The 19,765-nt window shown below is 38.0% G+C and overlaps 1 protein-coding gene across 14 annotated transcripts in view; it reads right to left on the bottom strand.

Moving 5' to 3' along the window:
- Positions 1–19,765, bottom strand: part of CTNNA3 (catenin alpha 3) — a 457,011-nt gene that overhangs the window by 69,592 nt on the left and 367,654 nt on the right. For 13 of the 14 annotated variants that reach the window (XM_035330601.1, XM_035330600.1, XM_035330602.1 and 10 more), the window contains one exon: positions 15,291–15,442. The exons of the other annotated variant lie outside the window; for it this stretch is intronic. In XM_035330601.1, the coding sequence (XP_035186492.1) occupies positions 15,291–15,442 (152 nt within the window). The remainder of the gene's footprint in view (positions 1–15,290; positions 15,443–19,765) is intronic. 14 annotated transcript variants of the gene reach the window in all.

The raw sequence follows: 19,765 nt of genomic DNA, 5'->3' as shown, positions 1-19,765 counted from the left end.
AGCCCTGCTACTCCTTTCTTATTCTAGCAAAACTGAGATGACAATCTAGAATACAGGTAATTTCTATTTATTTTGAAATACAATTACCTTTTAGTTGAATAGTGAAAACATTTATAATGTACCTCATCACTTTTCTGCTTCATGCTAGAGACAGCCCACCCTGCCAGCCAGTGAAATGATTCCAGTGAAAATAATGGCACTGAGCAATTTGAACCAGGATAAGGACTGTACTGACATTTATGATCAGTAAAAGGTATCGATGGCCAGATCTATACTGAGTAATGAAGATCTCTGAGCCAGAACTGGCACTAGCATTGACAGGGCTGATTTCAGAGTCAGAACCACAGCCTAAGCTATTAACCCTACTGAGAGACTGCAATCTCCATTTCCAGGCTTGCATTTCTCACAGTCCAGCGAAACGTGTGGAGAGATGCAGATTTTAATAAAATAGATGTGATTTGTAACACTTTTGCTGTCTCCCATTTCTTAGTTCCAGAAATGCAGTCCTTCACATTTAACAGAATGATATTCATTCCATTTCTCTGGGAATCTAATTTACCTTGGATAGTAAGCACCGAGTGGCAAGGAAGGAATACACATTGCTTTTCCTTATTATAAGAAATAACCCACAGCAAAAATTTTAATGTTCCAGAAAATACACTGCATTGTGCTTAAGCTTCCAATCAGGCACAAAACTAGAGCTACTAAATCCATTCTGGAAAGTTCTATTTTCCTGAAAGAGTGGGATAATTTTTTGAACAATACATAAACATATGCAACACAGTGAATGCATGCTCATTTTCCAAACACAGCCTGCCAGTGCAATAGAAGGGAATACATAATCTACTTTCTATCAAGAAATGGTGCTATTCTACACTTGCAATAGAATTTAATCCCTAAACAGGGAAAAACTAAAATTTGTAGTAGTATGCAACTCTGAACTGTTCATGCCATCCATTCCTGTACAAAGCATATGGGCTTCACTATCTGAACCAGTAAGTTCAGCACTGAGAGACTTGACAGCAAGCTATGCAGCAATTTGCTGCTGAAAAGCTCTTAATTCACAGCCATGCCTAAGGCTGCAGAGTTTGGGCCAAAGACAATGCAGATTTGCCAGGATGGCTAATTGCACATTTAAATTGTAATGGATACAGCATGCAGCTGACTGTTTCAGCACTGCTCCCTGTATCCGCATTTCTGAAATCATTCACTATGTTTTCTATATATATATCCATAAAGCCATTTTTTAAAAACAGACAGACAAACAACAAACAGTGTATATTTGCCATTAGCTGAAGTTTTAAAAAATGGAAACCAAAGGCAGATATGAGAAAGCAGGATTTTAACTGAAAAAAGAGTAAAAAAGAGAAGATTGGTCATACAGTCATGTGCTGAGAGCAACCAATCAGGATTAACACAACAAAGGATGGCAGAAGTACACCAGTCTGGTAGTTGCATGCAATGTAGCAAATAGCTTGCTTCTCTAAGTAAGATTTAGCACACTATATTGTTCTGTTTGCCCCATCAATTCTACATCCCTGTTGTCATAATGATGAATTAAAGAATCAGCTATATCTAGATTAAGCTAATTAAGTTTACTTTACAAGACAACATCATTTATGAAAGGCTTAAGTGATAGCAAGTTCATCTCAACAACTGTCAACCTGAAGTATTTCTTCATCTGAAAAAAAAGCTAGGTTTACCCACAGATTTGTTTCACACACATCTACTAAGTAATTAGTTCAGCTAGTTTCAATTCGGTCTAGATGTTATTCTTTGTGATTTTATGCAAGCAGCTCATTACATTAAATTGTTTTTCATTGCGTAGTATAAATGCAGGCTCTTAAGAGCCCAAAAACATGTAAAAGAAACTATTTGCCCTTTCAGAGTACCAGAAAGTCTCATCAGTAACAAAGCAAGAGAGACCAAAACATAAGAGAAAGAGGCAGTTCTTCGTCATCGCTTTGGTTAAAACATTTGTTTTGAGCAAACATATTTTACTGTAGTACTTTCTCGAAGTTTAAATCCCAAACCAAACATAATTCTGTTAGGTGCTGTACAAACACAAAGCAAGTTCCTGTCTGTTTTCTTAAATAAAGACCACCTAGAAATCAAATTAAAAGACAGAAAACAACAGACAAACAGTAGATGGACAGTGGCAAAAAAAAACCACAGAGACTAACCAGTATGATGAGCACCAGTTTTACCACAACAGTGATGACTGCCATGGAGTACAACAGACGTGGGAGACAGATAGGAATACCTGAAGGAGCACTTAGTCACTTTGGGGATATTTATAGATAATATTAAGCAAGTACAAGGGCAATTCTGTTAAATATTGTAAAATGGTTATTATACCTGAATCTGATGGATAAACTACCCAGCAATAAGGTGCGTATTTCCTACACAACTGCTACTGAAACCTGCAAGAGGGGTTGATTAGTATCTCCCTAGGACAGCTAAACCACAGTTGGCAGAGATTAATACAACAGAGTCGAGTGCTGCAGAGTTGTGTTGAAAATGTTGTGTTCATCAAGGATGACTGGAATGCCCAGGACTAAGCACAGACAAATGTAACAAAAAGCTTGGAGAATTTTCAGCAGATTGGAAAAGCTGGATGATGTGTTGGGATTACCCAGGAGAGGAATTCCAAACAGCACTTTTGGAAAGCATGCAATCAGTGAGGCAAGAAAGACGCAACACGAACACATAGTGAAGGCACAACAAAGGATGCTTCAACTCAAACATCTCTGGAGCATCAGTGAATAAAAGAACAGTAAAGGACTCCATCAGAGGGCATGAGTCAAAAAACAAGGGCAAGCAAAGGAACAGAGAAGAAGAATAGACAAAAAATTCCTGAAAAGAATGAAGACGGAAAAGGAAAGAGTATTGTTAACGAACAGTGCCAAGGATGGGTATGGGACAGGAATGAAAAAATGCATACTTTGGAGATGAGTCACTCTGAGATTCTGTCAAGATCAGTTATTTCTCCTGAGATAAATTTCAAAAATTTGAGTAAAAAGCCCAAAATCTGGTTTAGGAGCTGAGAAAGAAGACGCTTCTTTCTGACCTCACAGCAGGAACAAACAGTAATGGAACACTAAAACCAAGCAGCAAAAAAGGACTAATTCAGCCTTGACATGAACTGCATCAACAAGGAAAAAGACAACAACAGATCAAGGGGTGTGATCATGCCACTCCACTCAGCAAGGCCACACTTCGGAGTGTTTTCTCTAATTCTGCATCACCCCCGCCCCCCCCCCCCCTCCAAGGAAGACATTAAAAACCTTGAAGAGCAGAGGACCACCAGATAATGAGAGGACTGCAGAACTCTGAATATAAAGACTGGCTGAAAGAATTGCACTAGTTCAGCTTAGAGGTGACTCAGTGAGGATCTAATCACAGTCTTTCACTGCCTAAATAGGACAAGAGGCAATGCAACCAGCACAAGTTGCTTCAGGGAAAATTCCATCTAGATGTAAGACAAAATTATTCACAATTGAGAAAAAATAAGCATGTTACAGGTTGCCCAAAAGAGCAGTGAAATCTCCAACTATTCAAGACTTGGCTTGACAGCACCCTGGATAACACTCTGCTTTTCACAGGAGGTTGAACCAGATGATCTCCTCAGGTCCTGTCAAACTTAGACTTTACTGTGACCTACAGTCTGTTTCTGCTGTCCCTTTCCCCTCCCTGACATGAGTGTGAGACAAGTAAAAGTGTGTGACAGTGGTGAGTAAGGTTCAGTTCAAAGACTTTGCAGGATTTCCTGCTTCGCAAGAAGGCTCAGTTAACCACAGTATTTTGTTCGGGGGGGGAGGGAGGGGGGAAGAATACGAAAAGAATTCTGAATAATGAAAAAGAAGTAATAAATGGTAACACAGAGTAAGTAAAGGCATGAATATGGTAAATATGGTTTCTGACACTCGTATATACTTCCACTTAGTCATTACTAGTCACCAGGATGATACATACAGGTGAGCTGCTGCTTTCCAGGGGAAATAAAATCTTCAGTCAGACCCATGTGGGTATTGCTGGCAAGACATGCCCTGACAATATCACAATGCCCTGACAATATCACACGCTTTCTCACAGCTAGACGAAGGGGTAAGGGCAACCATTATTCTCCTACCTACTATTAACTTAATATGTAAAAAGAACCCATCATCTAAAATCAGAAAGCTCCCTGTAAAAAAAAAAAAAAAAAAAAAAAAAAAAAAAAAAGTGAAACACGCCAAGATAGAGAAGCCTAAAAATCAGTGCCATTCCCACTCCTATGTTCTTCTACAAAAAAAAATGGATTAATGTATTTTTTATTATTTTTATGACCGGTATTATATTCTAATTCTCTGAGTAACAGAAAATGAATACAGATGGGTGTTATCTTCCCTTGTTAGTGAATAAAGTAATAGGGGCCTAAATACAACTCTTACTTCCAACTGCAGCACGGGGTAATGTCCCTTCTCCTTTGTGAAAGTAGCAAGCAGCAGAACTGTGCAATGGCTGGAATATGGCTGCGAGGGCAGCAGTTGAAGGATGGAAAACAAGCTGAAAGGTTAAAACTTGGTAGTTTTAAAGTGCAGGAATGTAGAAGCACGAAAGCCAGACAGTTTCTGCTCATGATATTTGTTCAAAAAAATCTATCAATCCTCAACAAACTTGCTGACTCAAACTCAATGGTTTAAGCCAAAAGGACCCAAGATGTGGGAGGAGAAAGACCATCTCTCCTTGGGTGAAATAATGCATCTGTGCTTTGGCTTCCATTCTAATGTCTGAAATTAAAAGGCTGAGCATCCACTTTTTTCTCTTCTGCCTCCCTCTCCCTACCTGAGAACTCACCATCTGTTTATAAAATCAGTAATTTCATCATGTTCCTTTTTTCTACTAACAAAGTTTTAAAAATAATTATGAAAACACATCAACTCTTCAGAACAGATACTCATTGTAGCAATTTGCAACAACTCCAAACTCTGCAGACATTTCTTAGGTAAACAACTTGCCCACGTTCAAGACGATGGGATGAAACTTTCAAGGAAAGCCAGAGAGCAGGATTTATTTACAGATAAGCTGCTGTACAGCTTCTTGCTCTATTAAGCAACAAGAACAGTAATACAATTGCACAAAGAACCAGAATGGTCATTTGATTTGTGGAAGATATTAAAGGCTTTAAAATAAATGAAAGTGGCAGAAAATAAGACCCTTGAGTGTTATGTGTTACATAAACGTGAAATTCAGGCAAAATGCAATGTGTAGTTGTTTGCTGGAAAACACAAATCAGCCTCATTTATTTGGGAACACAAACTGACCTTGTAATAACCGGAGATTAGCACTTAATAAAATGACAGCATGTTAAACTGAAATGTATGAGTACTCTGTCCCAAAAGTGATGCAGTATAGAGCATTTTGATATGGCAGCTGCAAGGCAGTCGTAATTATGATAAATGATGCTAATACAGATGTAAATACAAACAAGAAAGTATTTCCACAGTATGACATGACATCCCAGATACACTTGTGGGGTAAAGAACAAGAACTTTTTTTTTTTTTTAAGATGTTTATGTAGATGAATTAACATATAAAATGGAACCTGTACAGGACAGAGTTTTGAGTTAGTTTTATCCAAAACATTATCTCCAAGTTGCTGGTTCTGTCATGAGATGCCACGAAAACAAGTAATGTTGCAGGGAGAACCAGCTTCAAGAAGCTGTTACTTGCAACCATGCATATTTGATCTGCCAGTATCACTCACTGGCACTCACTACTTTTTTCTTTTTTAAAAAACAAATAAACAGGGTTTCTAGAGCAGAAATGTAACATTCCCCAATAACACTTTTTATGTGATGCAGGATACAAACTTGAGAATGGGACAGGTGTCCCTCTAGCTTTAGGCCAATCTGGCAACTACCACCCTACAGGCTTTCGTTAATCCATCCTACTTCAAAGTGCAATTTGGCAACTACACATCGCTGCATTTTTTTCTTAAACTTGGGGGACAAAGTGCTGAACATAATAATCCTTCATACTTTGCTTTTAGATACACAGGCAATAGGTGAGCAGACTAAATACATAAATCAGTCAAAAGGGTAAACTAACAAATTTAAATGCAAGTGACTTGGAGAAGGTAATAAAACATTACTTTTTTGTTTTTGTAGTATGTGAGGAAAGGCTTTAAATTATTAAAAAGAGCCAAACATAAACAAAAACCCAAAACAATGGGAAAAAAAGCAAAACGCACAAAACATGAGAAGGTTAATTTTAGGCCTCAGCAACTCATTCTGTAAGATTAGTTAGCAATCTTGGCCATATCAGATGCAAACTTTCTGCTCTCCAAGTGTTAGAACTGCTGAATCCCCAATAACAGGGTATTTTCTGCTTAGCATGAAAAGCTCCCCAAAATGCTTACAATGAATGGGACCCAGAAAAGCTCTAAAAACATTCAACTGTGAATAGAAATCACTTCCCTGAGAAATTAATCAAGTTACATCATCTAGTACATTCTTCCATTATAATCTGCTAGTCATGCACCCATCCTGTCTTCCAGGGGACAGAAGTGTAGAACTGTAACAGTTAAAATGGCAAGAGAGGGGACATCTTTTCAGCTAATTGTCACAGACTAACTACATAAAAGATAAGAAAGCCAAAAAAAGGCCACAATTTACCCCCAGTATTGTTTGTTTGTTTTTTTTTTTTGTTTGTTTGTTTTTGTTTTTGTTTTTCATTCTTTAAGATGTTTTATCTCATTCCTTCTTGGCATATGCACTTGCAGTGCACTGCAGTTATAGACAGTCTTCTAGATAGTACCTTTCGCAACACTGCACATATGCAATCTTCAGACACTCTCCATGAATATAAAGGAGGAACTGGCACAGTTCTGCTTCAGTACCTTTCAAGCAGAAATGGAAAGGCATCAGGATTAATCTCTAAAATGCAACTAAAAAAGCAGTAGGTATGGAACAGGTAAGTATTCTTTTTTCTTAGGGTGAATATATTTTCTATTCCACAAGATGTACCTGAATTCTACAGCAATGGAACTTCCACACTGTTCAAACAGATACTGAAAAATGTCCAGAACTGACTCCTGAAATGAAGGTTGACTTACAGATCACACACAGACACATCTTCAGAAAGTCCACACTGCCAGTGCCACTCTTCACTAGATGGTTTCTAAGCAGCTCTGAGTTACTAAACCAGCAACAGCAGAGTAGGGGTTAAAAACTGGGGAAGAAACCCGTGCCATCTTTGACAGTCAGCATGCTAGAAAGGGCAGTGGTTGTGCTGTATGTCAGTCCATTTTTTGTACCTGCACTTACCATCATTTAGCAACAGTCCTGGCTATTGGGGGAGGTCCCAGTCAACTGGCGGATAGCAAATGTGACGCCCATCTACAAGAAGGGCTGGAAGGTAGTCCTGGGAAACTATAAGCCTGTTAGTTTGACCTCAGTGCCAGGGAAGCTCATGGAGCAGATTTTCTTGAGTGTCATCAGGCAGCACATGCAGGGCCACCCGGCGATCAGGCCCAGTCAGCATGAGTTTATGAAAGGCAAGTCCTGCTTGACGAACCTGATCTATGACAAAGTGAAGCGCGTGGTGGATGAGTGAAAGGATGTGGACGTGGTCTACCTTGACTTCACTAAGGCTTTTGACACCATTTCCCACAGCATTCTCCTCAAGAAACTGACTGCTCTTGGCTTGGACTGACGTACGCTTCGTTGGGTCAGAAACTGGCTGGGTAGCTGGGCCCCAAGAGTCATGGTGAATGGAGTCAAATCCAGTCGGAGGCCGGTCACTAGTGGCGTCCCCTAGGGCTCAGTACTGGGGCCAGTTCTCTCTAATATCTTCATCGATGATCTGGATGAGGGGATCGAGTGCACCCTCAGCAAGTTTGCAGACGAGATACCAAGTTAGGTGCGTGTGTCGATCTGCTCAAGGGTAGGAAGGCTCTGCAGGAGGATCTGGATAGGCTGGACCGATGGGCCGAGGCCAACGGTATGAAGTTCAACAAGGCCAAGTGCCGGGTCCTGCACCTGGGGCACAACAACCCCAAACAGCGCTACAGGCTGGGAGATGTGTGGTTAGAAAGCTGCCTGGCAGAGAAGGACCTGGGAGTATTGGTTGATAGTTGGCTGAATATGAGCCAGCAGTGTGCTCAGGCGGCCAAGAAGGCCAACAGCATCCTGGCTTGCATAAGAAGCAGTGTGGCCAGCAGGTCCAGGGAAGTGACTGTCCCCCTGTACTCGGCTCTGGTGAGGCCACACCTCTAGTACTGTGTTCAGTTTTGGGCCCCTCGCTACAAGAAGGACATTGAGATGCTCGAGCGAGTCCAGAGAAGGGCAACAAAGCTGGTGAGGGGTCTGGAGAACAAGGCTTATGAGGAGCAGCTGAGGGAGCTGGGCTTGTTCAGCCCCGAAAAGGCTCAGGGGTGACCTTATTGCACTCTGCAGGTACCTGAAAGGAGGCTGCGTAGCAAGGTGGGGGTTGGTCTATTCTCCCACGCCTGGTGACAGGACGAGGGGGAACGGGCTCAAGTTGCGCCAGGGGAGGTTTAGGTTGGATATTAAGGAGAACTTCTTTACTGAAAGGGTTGTTAGTCACTGGAATGGGCTGCCCAGGGAAGTGGTTGAGTCACCACCCCTGGAGGTCTTTAAAAGACGTTCAGGTGTAGGGTTTAGTGATATGCTTTAGTGGAGGACTTGTTAGCGTTAGGTCAGAGGTTGGACTAGGTGATCTTGGAGGTCTCTTCCAACCCAGATGATTCTGTGATTCTGTGGAATGGCACTGACTCTAAGCATGTCTATAAATACTGTCTTTCACTCATCGCAATAACCCCTCTGGCAAGCTCGGTGGACTGACCAAGTCTTAAAACAGAAGCTAAATGATGCTGAGGAGGACCTCTGCTAGACTGAAGTGTCTCTGTTAAAACAGTCACGAATAGACAACAGGCACTTCCAGGCTCCTTTTGAAAGAGCATCAGTTATTATATTCTTCTTCAGTCACATCACATTTAGATACATCAATCATTGGATGACATGCCTGATAGAATAAACAAGCACCATTTGCAGAAGATAAGGCATGGAAACATCTGCTTGGGAATGAGTACAGAGTTTATTTTTTCTTAAATAATAAGGGTAGAAAAATCATCTCTTGGCACTAACTACATCTATGCTGGATGCCTAGTGTATAAGGGAGTACAAGCAAAAACATAAAAGGAAGTCCCCACTTTCAGACAGCGAAGCTGACTAGGAGCCAAGGGAAGGAAAGGTCAGCTCAGACCTACTTAGGTCAGAAATGACAAGAATGTGATGAGAGATGCAGGTTCAACTGCCTTGATAACCACTGCAGCAAAAGTTCTTCCTCTTCTATAGGTGGTGTAGGGATTGAAAAATGAAGAAATAAGTATTTAACAAGCTTACCAAGATGTATTTCTAATGAGTTAACATGACTCATAAATTTCAGACAAACGATAATGAAATTTATCTAATCAATATGAACTCTTCTTTGTCCTTACTTGCTATGAGGTCTCAGGGCTCTCTTAGAAAAACAAACAATTGTAAGACTGCAGTAAATGTCATATTCTCAGTAGTCTCCCTGCTTTGTTTTCCCTGCCTTTTAAAGAGAGGCTCAATTTATATGTGCTACTGGCTGCAGCTGACAGGATCTAATGCGTTCCTACTACAGAAGTAAAAAAACATGGCACATGGAGGATAATTCTGTCATTAATAAAAGAAAAGCTAAAATTAAAAACAGACATTAACTGGCTGAGAGAAACAGGATGATAGGAAGGTTTTCATCACTTGCCATCTTCCTTTCTGAGAAGGAATGTTCTAAAAATTCTTGCAACTCTGCTGGACAGATGGGACCGAAGTCTGCTGTGATGAGAGAAATCAAGTGGAGTGAAGAGCTCACCACCTCTGTTATGGATGAACTCTTACAATTCTTTAAAATGGAGTGAAATACTACCCAGAATTTGCAGTCGAAGGAGAAGAAGGGAACCTATCTCAAGGGTATTCTGACATAGCCAAAACATTCAAAGGTTATACTGTAGATACCTGAATATGCATCTTAATTGAGTTTGATTTTGCAAAGGAAATTTAAATCCACAGTTAAAGAATAACTAGCTAACAAAATAAAAAGATAAGGAATGGACTGGGAATATACTGAGAAACTAGCTGAAAAAGGATTACCTAGGTATGATGCAAAACTAAACTGAATGCTTGGCCTCATTTTTTTTGAGGGTGACAGTGCTCAACATGGTACAGAGAATGCTGCCCAGTGCTAACAGAGGTACAATTAAAATAAAGAGAAACACTCAAAAAAGCCTAATGCAGTATACTCGGATGGAATCTGCAATCTCCATGCTAGGATTTTGAAAGAAACAGCACACGGAACACACACTCAGCAGGAAAGATTTTCAAGATGTGTCAAAATGAAGGAAATAACTTAGTAGACAAGAACTGCAATCTAAAAAAAAAAAAAAAACAATCACCTCTCATAATATTAGAGAATACAGGTTCCTCACTCACTGTTTCCATGAACATAGATCACCAAAAGCATATATAGTGTCTATGAACATTTTTCTTCCTTGTTCCTTTCTGGAAAACTCACAGCAGTTTACCTGTTTACCCTCTACTCCATGAAACCTGGAGAATTCTTTTCCTCTTCATGTGCTTCTGTTAAGATTACTTTATTATTGCTTCAACTATCAGTAATTATTATTCATTTCAAGTCACCACCTGGTTACCTCTCTGCATTATGTTTAATGTCCGAATGGGATATTATTAGCTGTTAGTTCAATCCAGATGTCTCATATTATACCACAAACTACATTTTCATATAGACAAACTATTTTTTTAAAGAAGTTTTAACATCATGTAAAATTCAATACTATCTCAACCTGTTTCCTCTTTTTTCTCTTATCTACCATGATCTATTTCCATAACAGCAATATTCTGATTAATACAGTATCCAGATGTTCCTGTGCAAAATTAAGTTCACAAAGCCTTTACAATTTAAATAAACTGTAAATCCAAATAAATACATTAGATGCTGAAAGAGTCAAAAAAAAAAAAAAAAAAAAAAAAGGAACAAGGACTGTGTACCCTAATAAGCACATGCAGCTATATGCCCTGGATACCTGATTATTCCAAATCAACAGCTACCACTGAAGGAATTCATCCTTGCAAGTGAAACAATGAAATGCATCTTAAAGGAAGTATCCTGCAGTTCCAGAGGCATTTCTACTAGAGCTCATCAGTGAAGCACACAATCCAGTATTTAGTTCTCTTAAGTGTTATGCACATTATACCTGTAGGACTGGAATTAATGTTTTATATATCTATGGTTAGGCTTGGACTTCGAAAGGCATATCTGACAATTCACAGTAATAACAGTATTTGGAAGCATTTGACAGTTAGGAACCCTATTAAAAAAAAAAAAAAATCTGTCTAATTACATGCTTGAAATGTTCCTGAAGAAACAATCTGCTAAGTTATTGCTTTTACTTTGATGTTGAAAAATACCCCCATGTGAATCAGTGTCCTTGCTGATTTACATTTCCCAATTATACTTTGATCAATGATTTCTCTCCTTGATTCAAGTCTTGAAATCCTCTGCAATCAGCAGCACACTGTTCTTTGGCAATTTATTTTAAGCCCTTACAAGTTGGCCCCAGAATACTTCTATTTCCTCACCTCTGCTGTTGTGGTAACAGTGTAGCTCTGAATAACCATCAGATTTACTGAAGCTTCTTATAAGCAGATTGACATTGTCTGGAATGGATGTAATATGGAATGCAAACAAATCTATGTTCAAAATAGGAATGCCAGGGTTTTCTCAACTCTCTCTCTGTTCTGGCAGTCGGTATATGCAAGGGATGGTAGAGTAGTTGACTCATTTCACCAAACCTCAAAAAAACTCTATCTTGACAGTCTCTGAAAAATGGTTATTCATGAAAGAGAAAGCTGCACATGTCCTTTTCCCGCTCTACTCTACGCTGGTGCAGCCTCACCTCGAGTACTGTGTGCAGTTCTGGGCACCACAGTACAAAAAGGACATGAAACTGTTGGAGAGTGTCCAGAGGAGGGCAACAAAGATGGTGAAGGGCCTGGAGGGGAAGACTTATGAGGAGCGCCTGAGGTCACTGGGCCTGTTCAGCCTGGAGAAGAGGAGGCTGAGGGGGGACCTCATCACGGTCTACAACTTCCTCACGAGGGGGAGTGGAGAGGCGGGTGACCTATTCTCCATTAACACCAGTGACAGGGCCCACAGGAATGGTGTTAAGCTGAGGCAAGGGAAGTTTAGACTGGACATCAGGAGGAGGTTCTTCATCGAGAGGGTGGTTGCACACTGGAACAGGCTCCCCAGTGAAGTAGTCACTGCACTGAGCCTGTCTGAACTTAGGAAGCGATTGGACTGTGCACTTAGTCACATGGTCTAAACTTTTGGGTAGACCTGTGCGGTGCCAGGAGTTGGAATTGATGATCCTTATGGGTTCCTTCCAACTCGGGATATTCTATGATTCTATGGTTAATGAATTAAACTTCCCCCCAACCCCCATCTCCTGAGCTTTTGTCATGACTTTACAATTGCTGGACTGATGAATGCATCCAAATACAGCTGAATACACTTTAAGCCACGCTGGTTTCAAAGGCATACAAATATATATTATTTAGGATAATGGGAGTTTCAATACAGGTGGAGGCAGGCTGTTATCCAATTGGCTGAAACTTCTTCACTTCAGAGGAAGAGGAAGGGTATCTGCTCTTTGCTACCAATAGCTTCAAGTGCAGCCAACAGCGTCATTTCTGATACTTTGTGGGTATTTTGCCTTATCAAGTTGCACTTGCAAAGCAGAACTGGAAGACAGCACTGATAGAAATCTTCATACTAATACTGTCCATTTAAGTACTGTGCAGTGACTTAAGATTTTACAGATTTGGTAATTCCACAGCACATTTACACATGCGTTTATTATGTATTATATATACGTACAGTCTCTTCAGATCAAAGCATTTTCTCTTCATGCTTCAGAAAGAACTACAGAGGATGTAACATCCTTTTCTTTTTCAGTGACTGTCCACATACATATACGCGTCACAGAGGACTGTGAAAATATATACGCATAGTCACCTTCAGATGAATGTCTGTGTGTTTGCAGAGATTGCAAATGTTGCACTCCTCAATGCACTTTCTCAGAATGAAAAACTTTGTAAAGGATGGATCAGTCATAATGACATCAACTGGAGTTCAAATCCAAGATGACTGGACATATGGAAGATTCAGATCTAACTGACGACCAGATAGAAACAATTTCATAATACTCAAAACAAAACAGAACAACAACAAACACACAACAATCCAAGTCACTGAGTTAAGACGGGATGAACAATGCAGGTATTAAATGAAGTTTAACTGATCGAGAAAAAAAGTCTGACGTCCTAACAAGAACTCTTAGGCTATGTTCACTGAAACAGGAACAGAACAGAAGACCTAACAGACTATCATTTTCAATCTGGTTTGAGATCACCTACCAGAATACCTCAAGTGTGAAGACAGCAAACTTTAGTCAGTTGAATCTGCTCTTTCATTTACCATTTCCAAAGACTGACTGGTTGGTCCCTTACAGAGAACATGAAAGCATTCAAAACTCATCTAATGATACATACATACTGCAGTAACAGAGACTTTCATCACATAAACGTTCTTGGCAGACATTTGCCTTTTCTGTTCAACCCTGCAAGTATCGTTTGTAAAACTCTTTTTCCTGAAGAGTACCAAAGAAAGGTTTTTAAATTCCCCAGTTAGCAGATAAACTACATCCTCTAAAATACCTGGTTGTAAAAACACATCACCAAAAATATTTTTTTGAGCAGAAATGTTTCCAGCTTTCACTACTCTCAAAACATACAAAGTTTAAAAAAGCAGCAAGTGAAGATGTTGCTTTCATTGCCTAGGCAGGAGGACATGAGAAGTGAGCATATGGAAGATGGTTAACAACAACAGTCTACTCAAAAGTAACAGTGATAAGCATGAAATGAAGGGAAGCCAACACATGAAACTTCCTTGAATACATGTGGTAGAAACCAAATATAATTCAAATAGGATTAGGAAACTCCTACGTCGATTAAGAAATACAAATGAAAATAAAAATGCTACAGTAGTTAGGTACTGAACAGGACAAGTGGGCCAGCCTTTAGTGAACTCTCCAGCTAACCTAAATCATTATCTCATTTTTTAATGCCTGGTGACATGTATGACAACCAAATTTAAAAAATATTTGACAATCATTCAAAAACAGCATCATTTATGACTGATTTGTTGGCAGCCAATCAAAAATCATTATAGGTAAAGTGAACCACGTAACAGTGCTTCAAGGATCTTTCTTCAGTATACAAATAATTTCCTAACTGACAATTGCAGTAAGGACAATATACTTAGAAGATTCTGTATATTTTAATTCCTCATGACCAAATTTATGCATTGCAACAGATTAAGAAAAGAGTCCATAAAAATTTCCATATTAGCCTGTAATGTATTTTATATTTAGAATAACCTGTTTATTTCTTTCTTCCAAACTGAAAAATCTTTCTCAGAGAATTTACCTGTGCTTTTATTACTGTTTTTTTCTTTCCTTTTTTTTTTTTTTTGTCTTCAAAAATTTACTGAAATTACTGATTCTGCAATTTGGTGCTTATCTTTTATCACCTGAAATGGGATTTATAGACTGAAAGTATTTGGGGTAAAATGCTGCATCTGACAAAAGTCTGTTTCAAATTTTAAAAATAAGCTGATCTGAAGTGTTTTCTTGAACTACAGAATATACACTAGGATAAGTACACTGATTTTATCAGTGTTACAGACATCAGGCTGTTCAGTGTTCTGGTATGAACCTGGCAGAACTTCAGCAAGAGATAACTAGGATCACACCAGCATGTACTCCCTGTTCATACACTCCACTGGGTAAGGTCAAGGGCAGAGCTAGAAGAGACTTGGGCTTGTAGCCATAAGATGATCATTAATGATGCGACAAGATTTTTATCAAATAAATATACATGAGTATTTTTAAGAAACAAAACATGTTTTTCTACAACATTCTGATTTGTCACTCTTGCTCTCCATACAACAGGATTCAGCCTCCTTGAATTGAATCATGTGTCCCTTAGTTATCCGAAACCACCAATCAGTCAAACCTAGCTATGTGTTTTGGCACATGGTTTATACACATAGTTCTGAATTCTCCTGAAAATGCACTGGTATCTTAGAAATAAATTTTAAATGAACAACTTAAAACTTACCCGAATCACCATGACTGAGCATCTGATGTTATGAATTGTATCATACACCTTCTTAGAAACATCCACAAACTGGTTATCATCAAACAGATGCACTGTGTTCTTGCTTAAGCTCTCCAATGCAATATTTACTTGACTAATGAACTCTGGAATCACTATTCAAAAAGAACACAAAATTCAGTGAGCACAAAAAGGATAAAACCTTTAATCTTTCTTTCTAGCAAATTGCCAGTCACATTGATTAAAATGTTATTTTAAAAGCATTATAGTAGTAGCTGGCTCTAAGTAGGAGAACATTTGTTATTTTTATCACAGCGACAAAAATGCATTTTGTGTGTGTGGACAGTTATAAAGTATAACAAAGAACAGGAAAGTCTTAAAAAGGGGACAGAGGCAACACTTGTAAAAATGTGCCACTGATTTCAGCTGCAGTATTACCTGAGGAATCAGGCTATATACCCTCACCCAAAGTTGCAACTACTATTCAGCAGAAGCTTCTGCTATCTGCTTTCAGTCTGAACTGAGAAAAAAAATACTTGAAGATTGATGCTTATTCTTTACAATTAAAAAGTACCAGAACTGTCACTTGGACTTAGCCAAGGAAGCTTACCCTTTCTTTACTGATTCGAACAGAAATTGTACATCTTTAGCTTGATATTAACCCATGCTTTATCCAAAATGTACTGTTTTTGTTGTTGTTGTTGTTGTTTGTTTGTTTTTTTCCCTGGTGTTATTGGCCCAAATTTGCTTTGCACACTGGTACAACTCTATCTCCCTTCATATTTCACATCAAGTCAAAGCAAAGGACACCCAACACACAGAATACAGTGAGTAAATAGTGAAGGAAGTCATAAAATCCATCACAAACAGAAAGTCCTCAAACAAGTACAGATCACACTCCTTTGCAACAAGACTTACAATACTCCTTCCTATCACTGGGAGACCGAAGATACAGAAGAAATGGAACGAGGCAGAAATCAACTTACATTATATTCAATATGAGTAATATATACCTCATGAAACAGAATTATTTTCATGCAGTGTATTGGTTTCATCTCATAGTATAATATGCTTTTTTTCACTCCAGCACAACCACAGGCTAATTCATAAATTTATGTTATGAGAAAGCAACAAAAGCATTATCTTAAATGTAAATCATTTCAATAAAATTTTGAAGTATATAATCAATTTTCATGCAAAGAAATATCCAGATGGTCAAAAGGACCTCTGAATTACAGAACATGCCAACAGGTAATTTGAATATTAAGAAAAATACCATGATAATGCTTTATCCCAACTTTACATGGAGAATTACAAACATCACATAGATAATAAAATTCACTCTTAAATTACAGTAACTACACTAGCTTCGAGTTCAGCTCTACTCCCTCTGGAGTGCAGAACAGTTACTTCATGTGACACTTCTCAGTAACAACAAACTTCAGTGGTAGTTGGAAAGTTCTTTTTTTCTGTAAAATAGGTTTCTGCAAATGTTAAATAAGTAGATGTAATTTGAAAAACGGGGTATTTAAAATCCTCTCTTTTCAGATTTTCACTTCATTACTCCTGTCTTTTGGAAAGATCAGTGGGAAAAATGTATTTCTCAAATGGTATGGAAAAAAAACGTACACTATTCATCACCAACCAAATATAACAATTAGGGAGTGAGTACTTATTTATTTAGTCCAATTTAATAACAATATATTTTTCAGAGAAACACAAATATTATGTAATTTCAGAACATAAAATCTTTTTTTTTTGGTTCCACAAAGATCTTAGCTGCTACTAACTGAGCAATTTTGAATGAAACAATCACCACATACATTCACATGAAATTAAAACATACAACTCTCTACATTCCTCATAAAAAGGCTCTTAAATAGAATGTAGGAAGTTGCAAGGAATTCAAGATTTCCATTGGTGCAATCAAAACCATCGGGTATTTTCCATGGCCTCCTACATCTTCACTTCTCAATTCATTGTTCTTGCTATATTTTTGCTATTGCAGTATTGCAAAAACTCAGACTCCTTGCTTACCAACAGCATCTTCATGGGCTCCTGACTGCCTGCTGTCCTCTTCTCCCACAGGACAGGCTATTTCAGTAACCTAATGAGGTGCCATCCTTGTTCTACATGCATATTAATGGTCTTTTTACAAGGACAAATTCAATGTCTCAAGAGTATTTGCTTTGTGAATAAATGCATCATGTTTACAAAAGAATTTTACAGAAACATACCCTTTATACATGCTGCGGTGGAGTCAGTGCTAAACTTGATTACCAAACTAAGACCTCAGAGGATGCCCTTTGATAAGAAATGGGTATCTGCTTTTAGGATGGCTGCTTATCATCACCATTATTTGCACATATACATAGTATGAAAAGAAGACGATCACTGCAATTCCAAAATAGGTACATAACAATCTCCTAAGTAAGTACAGTAATATTCTAGTGTTTCACTTGGGCTGTCACGAGGCTATCAATTCTCACTTTTTGAGAAAAAAAATACCTACCATTAAAAGTGTTAGACCAACTTTTTCCTTCTGTTTTTTACATTTTAAACTAACTTTAATTGAACTGTTTATATTTCCACACTAAATGTTCTCTAAATGATGTTTTTTTTCCAAAAGAACACAGAGTTTGACTCAACTTCTGGACCCCTTCAGAGTATTTTTCATAGCCCATACAAAAAATCTGCTGATCGTTTACACCAATCCCATTTTAAAAACATGCCTACTATATTAAAGTTTCCATTAATAACACCACATCTAATGATATAAAAGGTATTTGTTTTATATAAAACCAGTTACCACAGCTCCAATTACCTAGTATCCTCCTAACGTTTAATCATTTTCTTGGTTTGTTTACTCATTCCACAAAACCACTTTTTTTCAATAATGAGAAAGATTAACAGCATTTTAAACAATGTAAGAAAGACAGAGTCTCAAAAATAATGTTACATCTCTTTATAAATTATCCTGGAAACCTGAATTCAGTTTTTAACAACACTCTTCCAAAGCAAACTTTAAGAACCTTATCTAATATCTGCTTATGCTATCAGGAGCTTACTTTGATTTCAGTAGGTCTAGGAACACAGTGGGATGGATTTGGGCCTTTGATTAGACCATGCATATTTTAGTACATTAACAGACACCTTTTCTTAGATACAGAAACTCTACGGTCCATCACATGAATCTGAGATTCTACTCATGTTCTAAGAGTAAAAAATTATCATTTCCATTTCAGAGAAATATACTATTACTTCAATATTTGCAGGTAAAAACTGTAAGGAGCTGTTATCTATGAAAAAAAAAAAAAAAAAAAAAAAAAAAACTATTCTTTTAACAGGAAATAAATGATAAATTTTCAGCAGTCTTCTGATGTCCATATTTGAAGTAAGAAGGTTATACAAAGAAAAGAATTATCACATACATTTAAATCCTGACATCAGGTTAACTGCTACCAGTCGAGCAGCAAGGGCATAGGCTTCAATACCTTCATGTTCCAAAAAAAGAAATAACGGTAAAGGAAAAAAAAAAAGTAGAAACAAAACTAAAAAGTAAAGCAGCAAAGACACGATTATTCTTCTAACAGGCAAATATGTTTTGTCATGCAGGGTAATTCACTAATTCTTCTCTATCTTTTAATTTTCCTCTATGCCTGACAGCATAGCTTGAGCTTTGTTTTGATTGGGTTCATCTAATCTTGATTAAAATTGAGAAACCCACAAAGTGAAAGCAATTAATCCTTGATCTCTACCCTTATGAGGATACTTTCAATATTATATCCATGTATCCACTAACACTACGTTAGACTGAACTAGCCTCCAGGCTGGTCTATTTTTATCACTGGGAATAAAAATTTTTGCTCTAAAGATGCCCTTCATCTTTATCAACAAGCTAAGACTAGTCCTCCTGTGGCAGAACGATCAGAGAGCTGTGGCAAGTGGTGTATATCTCGAGTTTTTTTATCATCCCCCATAATGTGATCACCTACCATAATAGTCAGTGTGATGCGTATAGTTTACTCTCAGAGGATTTAAATAGTTTTCCAATTTCAGGAATTCAACTAAATACAAAGGCATAATGGAAACCAGAGTGTAAGTGAAGTATGGTAAGTGAAGTATTTACCACTTGAATGTAGGGCATACAGAGTGAATAAGAAATCTAGCTAGTAACTACATGATCTTTATTTGGTATTTCTTTATTTCATCTCACTCTTTGAGACCAAACAATAGTTTGCACTACTTGTGGTTTAAAAATAAGCATTTGCAACTTCTTCTGGAGTGGTATCTAAGAATTTCAGATTGTAAGAACAGACATATATCCTGTTAACTCCATTTTAATGTTATGCATTGTATCTACTCTTAATGTTATTTGAAGCTGAAGTGATACACTATGCATTAATAAAATGAATTATCAAATGTAACCACCTAATTCAAGGCAGCTGTGCTGGCCAAGACACATCATCTGAAATACA

The sequence above is a fragment of the Oxyura jamaicensis genome, chromosome 6 (assembly GCF_011077185.1).
Source record: "Oxyura jamaicensis isolate SHBP4307 breed ruddy duck chromosome 6, BPBGC_Ojam_1.0, whole genome shotgun sequence".
In the NCBI taxonomy this organism is placed as follows: Eukaryota; Metazoa; Chordata; class Aves; order Anseriformes; family Anatidae; genus Oxyura; species Oxyura jamaicensis.
The sequence above is the reverse complement of the archived record's forward strand: the minus strand, read 5'-3'. Positions and strand labels throughout refer to the sequence as shown.